The sequence below is a fragment of the Oncorhynchus keta genome, chromosome 15, assembly GCF_023373465.1.
Source record: "Oncorhynchus keta strain PuntledgeMale-10-30-2019 chromosome 15, Oket_V2, whole genome shotgun sequence".
NCBI classification, from domain to species: Eukaryota; Metazoa; Chordata; class Actinopteri; order Salmoniformes; family Salmonidae; genus Oncorhynchus; species Oncorhynchus keta.
In genome coordinates, this window is record NC_068435.1 from 25,874,367 (window position 1) to 25,894,337 (window position 19,971).

The 19,971-nt window shown below is 49.5% G+C and overlaps 1 protein-coding gene across 2 annotated transcripts in view; it reads left to right on the plus strand.

Annotated features, from left to right (window-relative positions):
* The window catches only part of LOC118394666 (zinc finger SWIM domain-containing protein 5-like), a 51,355-nt gene that overhangs the window by 24,038 nt on the left and 7,346 nt on the right, over nucleotides 1–19,971 (plus strand). Inside the window, exons 2-9 of one of the 2 annotated variants that reach the window (XM_052463760.1) lie at nucleotides 10,870–11,226; nucleotides 12,717–12,865; nucleotides 15,164–15,314; nucleotides 16,818–16,943; nucleotides 17,258–17,434; nucleotides 17,832–17,978; nucleotides 18,162–18,299; nucleotides 19,458–19,715. In XM_052463760.1, coding sequence (XP_052319720.1) covers nucleotides 10,870–11,226; nucleotides 12,717–12,865; nucleotides 15,164–15,314; nucleotides 16,818–16,943; nucleotides 17,258–17,434; nucleotides 17,832–17,978; nucleotides 18,162–18,299; nucleotides 19,458–19,715 — 1,503 coding nt within the window. Of the gene's footprint in view, nucleotides 1–10,869; nucleotides 11,227–12,716; nucleotides 12,866–15,163; nucleotides 15,315–16,817; nucleotides 16,995–17,257; nucleotides 17,435–17,831; nucleotides 17,979–18,161; nucleotides 18,300–19,457; nucleotides 19,716–19,971 lie in introns of both variants that reach the window. The other variant, XM_052463759.1, reaches the window with a different exon arrangement.

A 19,971-nucleotide genomic window follows, 5' to 3' on the forward strand; every position in this document is an offset into this window, starting at 1 on the left:
GAGAAGGAGGAGTTTGGGAGTTGGAGGAGGAGGGGATAGGCCTAGATAATGAGGAGTTTGGGAGGGGGGAGGAGGAAGGGAGGAGGAGGGGATAGGCCTAGATAATGAGGAGTTTGGGAGTTGGAGGAGGAGGGGGGGGGGATAGGCCTAGATGATGAGGAGGAAGGGAGGGGGGGAGGAGGAAGGGAGGAGGAGGGGATAGGCCTGGATAATGAGGAGTTTGGGAGGGAGGAGGGGGGATAGGCCTAGATAATGAGGACTTTGGGAGGGAGGAGGAGGGGATAGGCCTAGATAATGAGGAGTTTGGGAGGGAGGGGGGGGGATAGGCCTAGATCATGAGGAGTTTGGGAGGGAAGAGGAGGGGAGGAGGGGGATAGGCCTAGATCATGAGGAGTTTGGGAGGGGGGAGGAGGGGGGATAGGCCTAGATAATGAGGACTTTGGGAGGGAGGAGGGGGATAGGCCTAGATAATGAGGAGTTTGGGAGTTGGAAGAGGGAAGGGGAGGAGTGGTCATTTCAGTTGCCGCCATTACATTGCCTTTGCATCAGCTGATCTGAAGCCTGTCTTTACAGAATACAACACACTTTCAGGGTCCCAAGCAGCATCAAAATGCATGCAAGACGAGGCTTCACGTCAGGCCCATCCTTTGTGTCAGGACCTCTTTTTTTTCTGGTCCAGATGCTTAGCTTGGCTTGATGAGCATTTAATGAAGTCAACCAGAAGCCCAATTGCAGATCAGGGATTGCTATCTTGTTAATGGACCAATGGAGATGTCAGTTCATCTCGCCTCAGCTGTACATTTACTCATAGCTTCCGCATTATGGCAATGGTTTGGTTTGTGGGGGAGGAGGAGTTTTGTGTCTGACACGCTCACAGTGTCTTCTTCCTTGAAGATTCATTGTTTTTGTTTATTTCCATCTGAGACTGGTTTACAACTGAAGGGGTTAATAAGTTATGCCAAAAGTGGCGATTAGATTTGCGCTACACATTTTTCTCTTTGTCAACAGAACAAATGCTAACTTCAGAGCCTGTTTCTGTCTTTAGCCACTTGCTATTCTTTGCATATTTTCTCATCGTCGACGGCAGCATTTTTTGCTTTTGTGAGTTTTATGAAATATAAGCCTCTTAATGCGCACTTATCAAGCACCGCCGACTGTGCTTCAAGAACAAACGCCTCACGAGGCATTTTGCTGCCCTGACTGCTCCTTGTCAATCGCAACAAGACGGTGGCAGATGGTTGCTTGCATATTAAACAGGAATCTGTACATTTTAAGGGCACACATAATGAAAGACCATCGTTAGATGGGTGCATTAGAGGCCATGGCTGTAGAGAGACTAGAGGGGGTTGATAAGAGCATCGCTAGGCATTGAGGAGCTGACCTGATCTGTCAGTAATTGGGGGATAAATGCAGCCTGGTGACCTTTGGGAGCTGTCAGCTTCTCTTATGCACCCTGGCTGCCCCTCAGCTAGCAGCTAACCCTCTACCTGCAGCTCCTCCCTCTCTACCTGCAGCTCCTCCCTCGACACACAAGGCCAAGGAACAATGCAAGGCACGCAAACACAGCAAATAAGAGCAGCGAAAACCCAGATCTCAATCTTTTTGTGTAGCCTTGGGTAAGAGGTTTGCTCGCACACAGGAGAGGAGGAGAAGGCTGGCCCGTTTTCTCTACACATCAACCAAGGCCCTTTGACTGCAGTACTGTGTACTGACTGGAACAGCCCAGGTGTTTTGTTTGTGAGGAACATTGGAGATTCTGCATTTGTTTTCTCTTGCTACACATTGCACAGCGCCATTCAAGGGGAATTTAAGTGTACCTTCCACGCACATGGAGCATTCACTGTTGCCTCCTACAATGTCTTGAATTGATCAGGGAAACGGAATATGCTTTCTCAGCTCTGCTTTTAGTATGGCAGCCATGAAGACCTTGAGCCCAAATAACAATGAGGGGATATCCCCCTCCCATTCTGTCAGCCTCCATTTGAAGAGCTGGCGTTCTTTTATCTCAAGCAGGACATCTGTATGTGATTACGGCCCGTCCCAACGTGCTACGATTCATCTTCTCCTTTCAGCCTGCTCTCTCTCACTCTCTCGTTCATATTTATCTCTTCCACTAAGACTGCTCTCCCACCTGAATCTATGAATGATCAGCAGCAGAATAAAGGCACTTCAGCCACGTCTGGTTTGCACCGGGTGCTAAATGATTGTTTTGATCTCCCCCAGTGCGGCGTTGCTAGCTATAGCTCAGATTTGTATCACCTCCCCAACTCAACGACAGGCCTACAAGCTCAAAACACATCTTATCTTACAGTTCCGTAGACGTCCGTGCCTGTGTTTTAAGGGAGGCCCAGTGAAAGGGAGTTGATTAAAGCTTTTCCCCCCTCTATGCCGTCGCATAGAATTCAAGCGAATCAGAAATCAATTGAATGTGATCGTGACAAATGGCTCCCAGTGCTGGGGCCATGATGGCGCCGTTAGGAAATCACAAATGAATCAATCAGGCCTTTATCAGATCAGCGGGCCCTGGGCCTTGTGTGATGCTGAATGCACTGCTGTGTCTGTGCATATGCATGTCTGTTGTGTAGAGATAGATGGGTGGTAGGCAGGGGTGCTGTGTTAACCTCCAAGCTGCTAGAACAGATGGAAGGGGGACTGGGGTGCTGTGCTAACCTCCATGCTGCTAGAACAGATGGAAGGGGGACTGGGGTGCCGTGTTAACCTCCATGCTACTGGAACAGATGGAAGGGGGACTGGGGTGCTGTGTTAACCTCCATGCTGCTAGAACAGATGGAAGGTGGACTGGGGTGCTGTGTTAACCTCCATGCTGCTAGAACAGATGGAAGGGGACTGGGGTGCTGTGTTCACCTCCATGCTGCTAGAACAGATGGAAGGGGGACTGGGGTGCTGTGTTAACCTCCATGCTGCTAGAACAGATGGAAGGGGGACTGGGGTGCTGTGTTAACCTCCATGCTGCTAGAACAGATGGAAGGTGGACTGGGGTGCTGTGTTAACCTCCATGCTGCTAGAACAGATGGAAGGGGGACTGGGGTGCTGTGTTAACCTCCATGCTGCTAGAACAGATGGAAGGGGGACTGGGGTGCTGTGTTAACCTCCATGCTACTGGAACAGATGGAAGGGGGACTGGGGTGCTGTGTTAACCTCCATGCTGCTAGAACAGATGGAAGGTGGACTGGGGTGCTGTGTTCACCTCCATGCTGCTAGAACAGATGGAAGGTGGACTGGGGTGCTGTGTTAACCTCCATGCTGCTAGAACAGATGGAAGGGGGACTGGGGTGCTGTGTTAACCTCCATGCTGCTAGAACAGATGGAAGGTGGACTGGGGTGCTGTGTTAACCTCCATGCTGCTAGAACAGATGGAAGGGGGACTGGGGTGCTGTGTTAACCTCCATGCTGCTAGAACAGATGGAGGGGGGCTGGGGTGCTGTGTTAACCTCCATGCTGCTAGAACAGATGGAAGGTGGACTGGGGTGCTGTGTTAACCTCCATGCTGCTAGAACAGATGGAAGGGGGACTGGGGTGCTGTGTTAACCTCCATGCTGCTAGCACAGATGGAAGGGGGACTGGGGTGCTGTGTTAACCTCCATGCTGCTGGAACAGATGGAAGGGGGACTGGGGTGCTGTGTTAACCTCCATGCTGCTAGAACAGATGGAAGGGGGACTGGGGTGCTGTGTTAACCTCCATGCTGCTGGAACAGATGGAAGGGGGACTGGGGTGCTGTGTTAACCTCCATGCTGCTAGAACAGATGGAAGGTGGGCTGGTATGTGGCTGTAGTTTGGGTGGAATGGGCAGAGAGAGAGGGGGGGTCCTAGGCTGTGGAGGCTGTACTGTGCGTGCTGTGTTGGCCCAGCTCCCTGCCTTCCTTTGCATACAGATCTCCAGCTCAGCCTCCATGGCTGATTAGAGGTTAATGGTTTAGAAGCGGGGAGGGACTTCCTTCTGATTGGCTGGTGGGGCCCATGTGGGCGGGCCGGCGGAGTGGCAGATGGTGCAGGCCCAGTGAGGGAGTGGAGCGGTGAACGAGGGAGGGAGGAGAGGAGGGAGCAAATGAATGAAGGAAGTTGTCTCTCCTATGCTCAGCTCTTCCCACTCACCGGCTATGGAAGGCCTACACATATAACCCCAACCTCACCACTGCATACAGCAAGCCATTGCTGCAGTAGACAGATGGTTGGTGGACTCAGCCTCAGCAGAGTAAATTGGTCCAGGCTGGAGGAGCTGCATTAGAAGCATCAACCCCAGATGAATTATTATGACTATTAGACACTGCAGCAGACGGATCAATGAGCTGGACTCAAATGTCTCAATGTCTTACTGCCTCTCTCCTCCTAACGCCTACTTATACCTATACACTGTAGGCATAAACCCAGTCACTTGGTGCTATGGATGGATGGAGGACGGACGGACAGGATGGTGTAGAGTAAGAGTAAGCCTACTGAAACAAACCCCCTCCCTCCCCTGGCTCAGTCATATTGTTCATGTAGCATCCATGCATGCTGCATCCATCCAGGCTCCTCCCCCACCGCACAGCTCTTCCCCAGAGACAGACGGCCATGTGCTTCTGCTCAGGATCAAATCAGCTTTGTGGGGCTGGCAGGGCTCCCAGAACCAAACATTAATTTCACCTTTGTTAGAAATTCATCTGTTTAGGGCTTTACCCTGGCCCCTTGATTACAACAGTATGGGGAATAACTGGGGGAAAATGCTATATCTAATGGTTGTGACGATGGTTTTGCATATCTCTGTAAGAGTGAACAAAGCCAGCGCTGTGAGAAGGATAGGGACCTCTTAATGTGTGACATCACAGCCCCAGAGTGTTAAGGAGTGGTCTGGAGAAGAGACAAGGGAGCTTCAGCTGCTGCTTTTAGATCTGACCCCTATAGCTGATAGCTGGTCTCCTTCAGAACTGGCCTCCTTCAGAGCTGGCCTCCTTCAGAACTGGCCTCCTTCAGAGCTGGCCTCCTTCAGAGCTATCCTCCTTCAGAGCTGGTCTCCTTCAGAACTGGCCTCCTTCAGAGCTGGCCTCCTTCAGAGCTGGCCTCCTTCAGAGCTATCCTCCTTCAGAGCTGGCCTCCATCAGAGCTAGCCTCCTCCAGAGCTGGCCTCCTTCAGAGCTGGCCTCCTTCAGAGCTGGCCTCCTTCAGAGCTGGCCTCCTTCAGAGCTAGCCTCCTTCAGAGCTGGCCTCCTTCAGAGCTGGCCTCCTTCAGAGCTGGCCTCCTTGGCCTCCTTCAGAGCTGGCCACCCGATGGGAAGTGATTTATGCTGCAGTGTCAAGAGCCTCCTACTGTGGTTAGTGCTGCTGTGACTAGAACTGGCGACACACTGATTAATCTTCACTCTGCTACCCCTGACCCGGTCTCTGGCGTCCGCTACCCCTGACCCGATCTCTGGCGTCCGCTACCTCTGACCCGGTCTCTGGCGTCCGCTACCCCTGACCCGGTCTCTGGCGTCCGCTACCTCTGACCCGGTCTCTGGCGTCCGCTACCCCTGACCCGGTCTCTGGCGTCCGCTACCCCTGACCCGGTCTCTGGCGTCCGCTACCCCTGACCCGGTCTCTGGCGTCCGCTACCCCTGACCCGGTCTCTGGCGTCCGCTACCCCTGACCCGGTCTCTGGCGTCCGCTACCCCTGACCCGGTCTCTGACGTCCGCTACCCCTGACCCGGTCTCTGACGTCCTCTACCCCTGACCCGGTCTCTGACGTCCGCTACCCCTGACCCGGTGTCTGATGTCCACTACCCCTGACCCTGTCTCTGGCGTCCGCTACCCCTGACCCTGTCTCTGGCGTCCGCTACCCCTGACCCGGTCTCTGACGCACAGCGTTTTGTATTGCCGCAAGCTTGTGTACGCTAAATAAGCCAGCCGTGTTTGCCACATGGTCCGTCCGCCCCCTCCCCAATCAGCTGTCCTCTCCTCCTCTATGCCTGGCTGGCCATGGCAACCTTCTTGGACTCTTCCTGGAGACAATTGAGAGTTGCCACAGAGTGTGTGGAGTGCTGGCCTGACCCATATTAGCTGTGGCAGAGTGTTGTGTTGATTATTCCTCCCTCCCTCCCTCCCTCCCTCCCTCCCTCCCTCCCTCCCTCCCTCCCTCCCTCCCTCCAGCCATCTCACCACCCCTCCCACCATCCATCCCACATCCCTCCCACCATCCCTCCCAGCAACAGCAGCAGCATCTTGCATTGTGACTGAACTGACACCTCCATACCACCTGCTGACGACACCCAGACCCTCCTCCTCCTCAGGACTCCCAGACACCCCTCCCTCATCTAGAAGAGCATCACTGTTTGCAGGTTCTAGACCAGGCCCAGAAAGGACACACACACCATGAGGAAGGAAGGAGGGTTCAACGAAGAGGGGGATTGTATTGCCTTGAGCTTATAGAGAGACCGAAAAGAAAAGAGCAGCAGAAAGGGACTGCAGGATCACATTCAGCGACACGGCCTGCCAACAAAAGACGGGGCAGGGGTTGGGGTGACTGGGGGGAAACGGGAGCCCCTGGCTGAAAGACGAGGAGGGCCCTTCATGTCCATCAGCGGCAGATGCCTGGCTCTCTACTGTAGGGAACACTGTGAAAGGAGATGAGGAGCCACCTTACCCAGCCTTCCCCTCTTTAACCAGCAGCAGGCTGTGGCATTGCAGCAACTGTCAGATTCAGACCCACACCACGCTGCAGCACGGAGATAGGGCCTCATAGTCACCCTTACACCGAGCACACGTCCCATACTGCAGTCTGCAGCCACTCTACATACTGTGACTGACCGCAGAGGTGAGCGAGGCTCCTCGGTCTGACTGCATATGCATAGGTAGCACATTGTTGTGGCAATGTTCCGTCAGATTTTTGGGGGCCCTTGCACATTTTTAGGTCTTGTGAGCGGACACTTGAACATTGTGAGAATTTTGTGCAACTTACAGTTTTAGATGGTTGCCAATAGGCTATTGTGGCTATTTGAGCATAAAGTAGACCTACCAACAAAACCAATGGAGCAAATCTCATAACATTTTCACATGGAAATAGCTTTTGATTTCTATGATATAGCCTACAGTAACCTATATCTGGTGTTCAGTACAGGCCTACATTGCATGAGACTTTTAAAAACGTTTTTACATTATGAAGGGCTTGATATTCATTCATGATTTTTTTAACTTGGTCTGTAACATCAGGGGCTAAATAGGTGGCTGTAAATTGCATTGTATTGTGTTGTACGATGCAAGAAACCACTTTATGAAATACAATTATTATTATTACCATACAGAAAAGACGCAGCAGCACTCTACATATGTGTTTCAATTTACAAGATCACTTTTTAAAAATTCTGTAAACAACCTTTCAGTGCAGCAGTTCTTCCCTCTCTGTAGACTGGGGGCTAGATCCCTTTCAGATAACCTCAGAGGTGTATGGCAGAAGGCTTCTCCCTGGTACTGAGTGTACATGTACTCTGTCATCGGATTAGTGGAACGGTAAGGATGGAGGTAGTATGAGCGGCATCATGTACAGTGCACTTCTTCTCTTTCCATTGTGGAGTTCGGGTGTTTGAGTAAGGATGGTATCGTCATCTACAGTCGTGTGCCTGTGTTACCACCTCTCTCTGATTTTAGAACGCAGTAGTCACCTCTATCTCCTCTGTGTCGTCCACTTTATTGGCTCACTGTCACATCACACAGAGCAAGCTGCCATAGACGAACATGGTGGTGAGCAGCAACCGAGTTGAGAAACCTTTTTGGATTGGATTGTTTGATACATTTCTACATTTATTAGGTAGGGTGAGTGGACTATCCTGGCTAAATACATCAAATGACACGAACTGACTTGAACAACAACCGGATAACATATTACATATATAGGATAAGGATTATTCCTGAAACTATAATTCTCCATTTGTGTCTACTGACTGTTCTTCAACCATTTAATTAGATTTGTATTATTATTAATCTGTGGAAATTGTTACCAAGTAGGCCTTGTGCGTAGAGTTTTCTAGATTCATTTTGCAGTCATTGTTTTTTGTTCGACACATTTTAAAGTGAAGATTCTGAGTCTCAGCATAACTCTGTTACCGTGTAATGACCCTTATCCCACATCTTACTCATTTTCTAGTTTGTTCCCTTGTTTCTGTCATATTGATATACCCGTTTTACAAGACTTCCTTGGAAATAGACCAAGACCGTACCTGTACAGTACAAGATTTGATGACTGAAGGGAAGAAAAATGGGCGCAGTAAACACACAAGTCTGCCATTTTCTCCACAAGGTTTCCATGCATCTTTGTCTTTCACCAAATTCACTTTGAACTCTGTGTTGTGCTGCAAGTCATTTGCAACACATAGGGCTAGCCCCTCTCTGTTTCTTTTATCAAAAGGAAAACAGACATCACCATAAACTCTCCTTAATCAGATGGGTCTGTGGTTTTGTCTCAGCCTGAAAGGGTTTGGCAGTAAATTGGACGTTGACCACCCCCCCAAGAAAAAGGGAACTGGGGAAGAAGGGGGCTTGTTTCTCAGAAGAGCTCATCTGGAAAAGGCTTTTGTGGGATTTGGCAAGAGAACGGCAGGCTTTACTCCCCTGTCTCACTAGTCTAACCCTAGAATTAATTGTGTATTTGTGATCTTGTGTGTGAGAGTGAACTTGCTTGTGAGCTTGCGTGTGGGAGTGAGCTTGCGTGTGTGTGTTAGGCATTCCAGGTCTATTACAGTTCACCAGACAGGTTGGTGTTTATTAGGTTAGCCTTGGTTAGCTGAGCTTTCTACATTGAAGGTTTGTAGGTTGGGCTTTTTATATACCACTCTATGGGGTGTAGTGTACCTATGTTCAGTGTGTACTATGGGTAGCCAGAGGTCAGGTCCTACAACTCTTTATTCACATTCAATCTGCTATCATGGGTCACCTGGCAGCCAGGGAGCATAGAAATGAAATAAATAGAATGTGTTTAAGTTCAGGGAGCAGGCCTGGTTGCTATGGTTTGGTGGGGTACTGTGATATAGTCATTTAGTTCTGTTCTCCCAGCCCCCTCTCTGAGCCTCCCTCCAGCATTAATAATTTACCAGTCAAAGTGAGCTGCCAGACTTTCTATCAGACACACACACCCCCCTTTACCATCCCTCTTGCTGCATGCGCTCTCTCCTCTCCCCACACCCCTTTACCATCCCTCTTGCTGCATGCGCTCTCTCCTCTCCCCACCCCCCTTTACCATCCCTCTTGCTGCATGCGCTCTCTCCTCTCCCCACCCCCCTTTACCATCCCTCTTGCTACATGCGCTCTCTCCTCTCCCCACCCCCCTTTACCATCCCTCTTGCTGCATGCGCTCTCTCCTCTCCCCACCCCCCTTTACCATCCCTCTTGCTGCATGCGCTCTCTCCTCTCCCCACCCCCTTTACCATCCCTCTTGCTGCATGCGCTCTCTCCTCTCCCCACCCCCCTTTACCATCCCTCTTGCTGCATGCGCTCTCTCCTCTCCCCACCCCCTTTACCATCCCTCTTGCTGCATGCGCTCTCTCCTCTCCCCACACCCCTTTACCATCCCTCTTGCTGCATGCGCTCTCTCCTCTCCCCAGCCCCCTTTACCATCCCTCTTGCTGCATGCGCTCTCTCCTCTCCCCACCCCCCTTTACCATCCCTCTTGCTGCATGCGCTCTCTCCTCTCCCCACCCCCCTTTACCATCCCTCTTGCTGCATGCGCTCTCTCCTCTCCCCACCCCCCTTTACCATCCCTCTTGCTGCATGCGCTCTCTCCTCTCCCCACACCCCTTTACCATCCCTCTTGCTGCATGCGCTCTCTCCTCTCCCCACCCCCTTTACCATCCCTCTTGCTGCATGCGCTCTCTCCTCTCCCCAGCCCCCTTTACCATCCCTCTTGCTGCATGCGATCTCTCCTCTCCCACCCCCCTTTGCCATCCCTCTTGCTGCATGCGCTCTCTCCTCTCCCCACCCCCTTTACCATCCCTCTTGCTGCATGCACTCTCTCCTCTCCCCACACCCCTTTACCATCCCTCTTGCTGCATGCGCTCTCTCCTCTCCCCAGCCCCCTTTACCATCCCTCTTACTGCATGCGATCTCTCCTCTCCCACCCCCCTTTGCCATCCCTCTTGCTGCATGCGCTCTCTCCTCTCCCCACCCCCCTTTACCATCCCTCTTGCTGCATGCGCTCTCTCCTCTCCCCACACCCCTTTACCATCCCTCTTGCTGCATGCGCTCTCTCCTCTCCCCACACCCCTTTACCATCCCTCTTGCTGCATGCGCTCTCTCCTCTCCCCACACCCTTTGCCCCTCAACAACTGACTGACTGACTTCCAAAACCTCAAATATGCCAGAACCTCGCAAGCAGGCAGGAGCATTTCCTGTGAAGAAACAGTTTCATCTGGTCCAGACGTATTTAACCAGTATCCACTTTTTCCTTCACTATCTTATCTACTCCTTTTGTATTACACATCTTATCAGCTAACTAATCTACAAACGTGGTTTATATGAGCTGAAGCCTGCCCTCAGTTGTATTATTTTAAGACCGTGTACTACGTGGCTCGAACTTATAGCTTCCCTTGAACTGATTATGATACTGCTAGCTCAATCCCAGAGTGCTTTGGGAGTAGATTACCTTTTTTCTTTTGCAAACTGGTGCTCTCTTTGTAAAGGTTAACTTAATCACATGTTAGTTTGCAGGATTCTTTGTGTGTACATTGCCAGTATGTTTTGACAGCCCCTTCATTAGTTGTGTGACTTGTGACTTTTATAGTGCTGAGTCCCAACTATTCTTCAGCTGAATGTACTGCTAAAGGGGAAGATGTAAAATCACAGCAGTAATTTCAATGTTGATTAAGTCTGCTGACACCGGTCTTCTCTCCCTCTCTCTGTCTCTCCAGGTTTCCACCTCAGTGGCACAGTCACGGAGCCCGCCTCCCAGTCGGAGCCCGAGGTCACCCACAAGGTGGCCATCAGCTTCGACCGCTGCAAGATCACCTCGGTCACCTGCGGCTGCGGCAACCGAGACATCTTCTACTGCGCCCACGTGGTGGCACTGTCCCTGTACCGCATCAGGAAGCCAGAGCAGGTCAAGCTGCGGCTGCCCATCTCAGAGACCCTGTTCCAGATGAACAGAGACCAGCTACAGAAGCTGGTCCAGTACCTCATCACAGCACACCACACAGAGGTGCTGCCCACAGCCCAGAAACTAGCCGACGAGATCCTTTCGTCCAATTCTGAGATCAACCAGGTCCATGGTAAGAAAGACACACAACACCAGGACTTCAGTTGCTGGACATAACGTAAGGTCCCCATGTTCACATAAAGTTTGCATTTGGTGAACAGTTGATTCATGTTTAGCACAGAACAAGCTTTTACATTCTATACCTGCCACCAGATGACCAGGTATTGTGCTTTACCCAGAGCCTCTGCCAGTCCCTTACATTCCTTAGTTTCTACCCCAATCTTCCTTTGGTGGGCTTGAAGAGCAAGGTGTGATGTTGAGTCCTGACAGAGTACTGATTGCGGTACCAAAGCAGCAGCCTGGACTCGGAGGCATTAAACAACTCGTTTGATGCCAGTCTCCCGGCCTGTTGGTGCTTTCCATTTCTGAAAGTAAAAAAGAAAGTCAGACGTCAGCGTTCAAACGTTTCTAACTGCTCGGCACCAGAGCAGGCAGTTATCCCTCTAGTCTGGAAAACAGAGTTTGTGTCTTCAATGGCACCCTATTCCCTATATAGTGCACTACTTTTGACCAGGGCCCATACTCTGGGCAAAAGTAGTACACTATATAAGAAATAGGTGCAGTTTTGGATGAATACAGGGGAACTCTGCAGCTTCTTATCTGTCCACATCACTATCAAAATATTTATCCACCCCAGCCGCTTAACAAGGAAGTCCATCGCCCAGTCTCCTGGTGTTTGCTGTCGGTGTGTTGAAGTGGGAGCCCCCTTAACAAGGAAGTCCATCGCCCAGTCTCCTGGTGTTTGCTGTCGGTGTGTTGAAGTGGGAGCCCCCTTAACAAGGAAGTCCATCGCCCAGTCTCCTGGTGTTTGCTGTCGGTGTGTTGAAGTGGGAGCCCCCTTGACAAGGAAGTCCATCGCCCAGTCTCCTGGTGTTTGCTGTCGGTGTGTTGAAGTGGGAGCCCCCTTAACAAGGAAGTCCATCGCCCAGTCTCCTGGTGTTTGCTGTCGGTGTGTTGAAGTGGGAGCCCCCTTGACAAGGAAGTCCATCGCCCAGTCTCCTGGTGTTTGCTGTCGGTGTGTTGAAGTGGGAGCCCCCTTAACAAGGAAGTCCATCGCCCAGTCTCCTGGTGTTTGCTGTCGGTGTGTTGAAGTGGGAGCCCCCTTAACAATGAAGAAGCAGGATTTGTTTGAGGGTTTGATTGTGGAATGTGAACGTTCGGATACAACAGTGACATGGCAGGACTTCAGTTGGTTCTACTGGGTGTTGGTGATTCCTAAAGGACACCTACCTGGGTTTACATACCTGGGTTTACATACCTGGGTTTACATACCTGGGTTTACATACCTGGGTTTACATACCTGGGGTCACACATTGTTTAAGTTTTTTTAGCTGTTTGCTTAATTAGAAAAATATTTAAGGAACAAACGTATTATGAGGTTAGATTTGAGGTGTGTCTGGCAGTGATTATTGATATAATGCATGTTTTGGGGCCTGCTAGCTTTAGTTGTGGTTTTTAATTCATCCTTGGTCTGACATAGTCTCTTTCTGTTTGTGTTCCCAGGGGCCCCGGACCCCACGGCAGGGGCCAGCATTGATGACGACAACTGCTGGCACCTGGATGAGGAGCAGGTCAGGGAGCAGGTCAAACTGTTCCTGTCCCAGGGAGGGTACTACGGCTCCGGGAAGCAGCTCAACTCCATGTTTGCCAAGGTACATACGTCTGCCCTGTCTACCCTGTCTGTCCTGTCTACCTGTCTGTCCTGTCTGTCTGTCTCTCTGTCTGCCCTGTCTGCCTGTCTGTCTGTCTCTCTGTCTGCCCTGTCTGCCTGCCTGTCTGTCTGTCTGTCTGCCCTGTCTGCCCTGTCTGCCTGTCTGTCTGTCTCTGCATACATGAATGTTCAGTATCAAAATCCATCCCGGATGACTTACTGTACTTACCTGTTGCGACGAGCAATCCCGTATCCGGGATCCTATTTATAGCCTCAAGCTCATTACCATAACGCAACGTTAACTATTCATGAAAATCGCAAATGAAATGAAATACATATATTTGCTCTCAAGCTTAGCCTTTTGTTAACAACACTGTCATCTCAGATTTTCAAAATATGCTTTTGAACCATAGCTAAACAAGCATTTGTGTAAGAGTATTGATAGCTAGCATAGCATTAAGCCTAGCATTCAGCATGCAACATTTTCACAAAAACAAGAAAAGCATTCAAATAAAAGCATTTACCTTTGAAGAACTTCAGATGCTTTCAATGAGGAGACTCTCAGTTAGATAGCAAATGTTCAGTTTTTCCAAAAAGATTATTTGTGTAGGACAAATCGCTCCGTTTTGTTCATCACGTTTGGGTAAGAAAAACCCCGAAAATTAAGTCATTACAACGCTTACTTTTTTCCAAATTAACTCCATAATATCGACAGAAACATGGCAAACATTGTTTAGAATCAATCCTCAAGGTGTTTTTCACATCTATCGATGATAAATCATTCGTGGCAGTTGACTTTCTCCTCTGAAGAAAATGGAAACGCGCATGGAGCTGGAGATTACGCAATAATTTTGACGGAGGACACCGGGCGGACACCTGGTAAATGTAGTCTCTTATGGTCAATCTTCCAATGATATACCTACAAATACGTCACAATGCTGCAGACACCTTGGGGAAACGACAGAAAGTGCAGGCTCATTCCTGGCGCATTCACAGCCATATAAGGCGACATTGGAACACAGCGCATTCAAAATCTGGACCATTTCCTGTATGAAATTTCATCTTGGTTTCGCCTGTAGCATTAGTTCTGGGGCACTCACAGATAATATCTTTGCAGTTTTGGAAAGGTCAGAGTTTTTTCTTTCCAAAGCTGTCAATTACATGCATAGTCGAGCATCTTTTCGTGACCAAATATCTTGTTTAAAACCTCTTAGTCCGCCCCATCCCGCATGCGGGATCGTGACTACAGCCTCAAGCTCATTACCATAACGCAACATTAGCGATTTCTAAAAATTGCAAATGAAATTAAATAAATATGCCTGCTCTCAAGCTTATCCTTTTCTTAACAATCCTGTCGTCTCAGATTTTCAAAATATGCTTTAGAACCAGAGAAAATCAATAATTTGTGTAAGAGTGGTGATAGCTAGCTTAGCATTTAGCGTTAGCATTTAGCACGCAACATATTCACAAAAACCAGCAAAGGGATCAAATAAAATAATTTACCTTTGAAGAACTTCAGATGTTTCAATGAGGAGACTCTCAGTTACATAGCAGATGTCCAGTTTTTCCTGAAAGAATCTTGTGTAGGACACAACGTTCCGTTTGTTACTATGCATTTGGCTACCGAAACTAACCGAAAATTCAGTCACCTACACGTCAAACTTTTTTCCGAATTAACTCCATAATATCGACTGAAACATGGAAAACGTTGTTTGAATCAATCCTCAAGGTGTTTTGTCATATATCTCTTCATTGAAATGCCAGTCCTAGAAGCCTGCATTCTTCTCTGATTCGGATGGAAAAATACTGGTAGGGGACTTTTGCGCACCAATTTCCACACAGACACCGTGCGGGACCCCTGGTAAATGTAGTCTCTTATGGTCAATCTTCCAATGATATGCCTACAAATACGTCACAATGCTGCAGACACCTTGGGGAAACGCTAGAAAGTGTCCGTTCATTCCTGTCGCATTCACAGCCATATAAGGCGATCATGGAAAACGTACCCTCAAAAATCCAGTTCATTTCCTGGTCGCTCAAACATCTTGGTTTTGCCTGTAGCTTTAGTTATATGGCACTCACAGTGAAAATCTTTGCAGTTCTGGAAACTTCTGGAAAATTCCAAGCATAGTCGAGCATCTTTTCGTGACAAAATATTGCGCTTAAAACGGGCACGTGTTTTTATCCAAAAATGAAATAATGCCCCTAGTGGACTAACAGGTTAAAACGGGAACGTTTTTTATCCAAAAATTAAAAGAGCGCCCCCTATCTGGAAGAAGTTAATGAATGTTTTCTGTAGGTGCGAGAAATGCTGCGGATGCGTGACTCTAACGGTGCCAGGATGTTGACACTGATCACGGAACAGTTCATGGCCGACCCTCGCCTCTCTCTGTGGCGGCAGCAGGGGACTGGCATGACGGACAAGTGTCGGCAGCTATGGGACGAACTGGGTAAGTCCCTCTCACTTCCTTAAATATACAGCGTAGAGCACCAATTTGCACAAAACAAATCAATTTTGATTTATCACATGCGCCGAATACAGTAAAATGCTTACTTTCAAGCCCTTAACCAACAATGCAGTTTTAAGAAAAATATGTGTAAAAATAAGAAATAAAAGTAACAAAAAAAGTAAACAAAATAATTAAAGAGCAGCAGTAAAATAACAATAGAGGACACTATATACAGGGGGTACCGGTACAGAGTTAATGTGTGGGGGCAACGGTTAGTCGGGGTAATATGAGGTAACACTGTTGATTGTGAGTTGCTATTAGCGTGTATGTTGTGGATTATAATGCATTGCAGAAGGCTATAAATGCATACATAATGCATTATGAACAGGGTATTGATAGGAACTGTTTCTGACCAACTGTCTCATTGCTGCTTGGATGTTATTGATTTGGGTCAGTTGAAAAAAAAGATGCCCTTGTCCAAAGCAGTGTGTGTCGTTCACAGTTGGTCAGTCGCTTAGGTAGCAGGTAGTAAAGGTACATCTGAAAAACCTTTCGGCTCCAAGAGCAATTCCAAACAGAATGTGGCCTCACCACTTCAGTCAGCACAGCTATGTAACTGTTACCTAACTGGAAAGCCACCATGATACGCGTAGTGTGAGGGATCTCTCTCGCCCCATGCATGCTGCCATAGCAGTGGATCAGTCAGTGCTGGAGCCAGTGGGTGTGATTGTGCAGCAGTCCAGCAGTGCATACATTAGGGTCAGGCACTCACCTCTATTGGGATTGCATGAAACGGGCCCGGGATCAATGGGGTTTTCAACCTCCCCGGTATTGATCGGAGCATTTAAAAGGGGTCGATGACTGCAGATCCTGAGGAGGTTCATTGGAGAGCAACAGCAGAGCAGCGAGAGGTTTGCTGTGCCTCTCTCCCTCTTCAGGGACACACAACAGAACAGCAGAACCCTGGCTCAGGGGTAATGTTTAGTTACCGGGGAGCGACAGGACAGGGCTCTCTGATTGGCTAGGACTGCCACAGGATGATCACCAAAGCGGCCAATCAAATGTGCTATTGTTGGGGGGGTGCTTTAAAGCAACCGTGCTGCACTCTCGTAGGCTGTTAGTACCAGAAGCTGTCCGTGTGGTCAGAAGTGAGCTAACAAAGTGCTCTGAAACGAGGGTTTAAAAGGTAGTGAGAAGCAGGGGGTGAATACTGGTAATTTGTTACCTTTATGATAGGAAGGGATGTGAGGGGTAAACTAGTTCAGTTCCCCGAGTCTTTACTACTAAGGATCTGTCGACCCAGTGCCTTTGTTTTAAAGATGTGACTTTAATACAGTCCAACCCGGACCACAACATACACGGTTAACTTTTATGACACGTTCACAATATTTCCATAGAAGGACATGATCTTTCTATGGACCCTCTCCTCCACACCTAAATAGTCTAACGTTATTGGTTATTCCGCCCATTGACCTTTACCCCTGGACCTTTATCCTTCCCCAGGTGCCCTGTGGGTGTGCATCGTGCTGAACCCGCACTGTAAGAGCGAGGAGAAGAGCGGCTGGCTGAAGCAGCTGAAGAAGTGGGGCGACATGGACATCTGTCCCCTGGAGGACGGCAACTACGGCAGTGAGTTGCCCAACATTACCAACGCTCTGCCACAGAGCAACTTCGCCCAGGGTCAGTCGCAGTCTGGAGTCACATACATATAGAATACACATGTATACTGTTATATACACACACTGGGCCTGTAAAATGTTATTTCCCAAACCATGATTCTGATACAGTGGTGAAAGTTGACTGTAGTTATCGTAGTAATCCTGAGTATATTGTACTCAAAGTACTCATCGATAGATCTCCATTGCTGAGTGATACTATACAGTATGTCCAACGGACTGAGGTCTAATTTCCCCTTCTGTCCCTCCCTGTGTGTCCCCCTCCAGACTCCCTGGCCCGGCCCAGACGGACAGTGTTCACGCGGGCCATGGAGGCCTGTGATCTCCACTGGCAGGACAGCCACCTGCAGAGGATCATCAGCTGTGACTACTACATGTCCCCAGCCTACCAGAGAGAGGGAGAGAGTCTGCTCTTCAACCCCCAGGGCCTGCCTCTATGGCTAGGTGAGAATGAAATGGCCTGCTCAGTACACACTCTCAGCACTAGATATTATATTAATTCAAGATGATATCGGGAGGCCATCTCAGTATATTTATTAACACCACGTACACAGACGCATATACGGACGCACGCACACACGCTGGCCCAGCTCCTGGCAGGAGTTAAAGCCATGATGCTGGTGTGTTTTCCTATCTGTAACACCACCACATTATTTGTGTCATAAGCCTCCTTTAATTCCACTTCCACTGAACCCTGGAGCTGGAGTAAACATCTTCTGGGGGAAGATTTGTCCTCATTCTGCACAACTTAAGCCCGGATAGAGGGAGTGGGTGTCTTCTGCTGAGGCTGCCGGCATGGGTGTGGTGTTGCTGAGCCAATGTCATGTGCCTTGTGTCGTAGATCACGTCCCCACAGCGTGTGCGCGGGTCGATGCCCTGCGTTCCCATGGTTACCCCCGCGAGGCGCTGCGGTTGGGCGTGGCCATCATCAACACCCTCCGGCTGCAGCAGCACCGCCAGCTGGACATCTACAAGCACCAGAAGAAAGGTAGCGCCCCCTGTCTGCCTGGAGGCAGTTCACTGTTCTCATTAGTAGGGCCCAGTGTTTTTCCTGGTTATGTGACCTGATGAGGGAAAAACTCTGAGCCCTACGTAACAGAACGAATACGTTCAATTTTTTAATACAGTGTTTGATCTTGTTGTAACCCTGCTGTGTTCCTGTGTGTGTCAGAGCTGCTTCAGAGGGGGACAACCAGCACAACTAACCTGGAGGGCTGGGTGGGACACCCCCTGGATCCCATCGGCTGTCTCTTCACCACCCTCACTGAGACCTGCCGGGTGGAGGACGACAACGCTATGGACACTGGAGGTACGCATCTGGACAAGCCCTGTCTAGGCAACATTTACAGTCCTCGTCAATCAAACTGGTAAAAATTAGGTCATTCCAACAACCACCGCTGATCAAGGCCGTCCCCTGGCAAAGTCACCCATATAGAACAGTCCCATACAATTTGGTAGAGGCCACGGCAACACGCACCGATTTCACTCTTTCACTCTTAACATGACTAAAATCAATCACCATTTGCATCCCATACGTCCAATAGCCCAGCCAAACACAGATCAGGAATTTGGTACCGCCTATACTTACAAACCTACAGGGAGGCATTGTGTGCCGAAAACAATACTGGCGAGTGGTACGGTGAGGGGGCTAGAGAGAGAGAGACAGAGAGAGAGGGTGTGTTAGAGAGACACAGAGAGAGAGGGAGAGTGTGTGTGGATTATAATTTATAGGGTCATCCTCACAGTCCTTTGTTTGACTCTGGTGAGCAGCTGGAAACATCTGGTAGGGGGCAGGGTTTAGCTTGAATTCTGACCAATCAGGGGTCTTTACACATCAGAACCAACAGCAGCAGCTGCAGCTGGTCAGAAGAGCCAGAGCCATAACAGTGGAAAGGGGAAAACATGGAGGCAATCATGGTTACAGTATGAGAACTAACCCGGGCAGCAAAAGGATTCCACATGGTTAAATCCACCTTGGAGCTGATCTCACACATGCCAAAAAGCCTAGAAGCCCAAGGCTTACATCCAATGGACGCCCCCGTAATAAACAGGATTGTTGTAGAGAGGGAGGAATAATTTGCCAGGGGGATTTAAGTGTGAGCCTCCCGTGGGTTGGGTCTGAGTCCTTGTCAGCAGATGTTAGTGTTTTTCCGGGACCTCAGGGACACTTCTCTCTCTCTGGTGCTGCCTGGCATCCACAGCTGCCTGTGTGGGAGACTGGGAGCTAGAGAGAGAGGCTCCTGTCTGTGTCAGCTGCTCTCCATAACCAGCACCTTTCAGCCCCACCCCCAATGAAAATAAACTAGGCAGCCATTTTGGATTATTGTTAGCATCTAGCAATATCTCATAATCCTGCTCGACCGCCATTGCAAACCGTTTGAATAAAGTTTTAATAAGGTTTAATAAAATGGAATGGAATCTCACTTCCATGACCATCCCTGTAAACTTAAAAACCTCTCTTCATCAGACTCTGGAGAGCACAAGCCCCCGGTATACCACCACGTGCCTGTGTGGGGTTGCCCAGATGGTGGGGAGTCCTACCTGGCGCTGGCCCTGGAGGTGGCCCTGATGGGCATGGGGCAGCAGAGGGTGATGCCCGAAGGCCTCTATGCCCAGGACAAGGTGTGTCGGAATGAGGAGCAGATCGTGGCCAAGCTGCAGGAGATGGAGCTGGATGATCTGCTGGTCCAGACGCTGAGGAAACAGGCTATCCTCCTACTGGAAGGTATGAAGACTAGTTTAATTTTATTATTGTCCTCTGCTCATCTCATTTCATCCTCTATCCCCTTTCTGTTCCCTTCAATCGCACCCCCCCCTCTTTGTCTCACTTATCCTCCCTCACTCTCCTGTTCTCTTCTTTCACCCTCCGTCTCCCTCTCTCTATCTGCCCTGCTTGCTGCCTCCCTTTCTCCCTTTTCCTCTCACCCTATCTCTTTAGCTCTCCCATCCCATCCCTCTCTCCCACCTCTCTCCCTTCCACA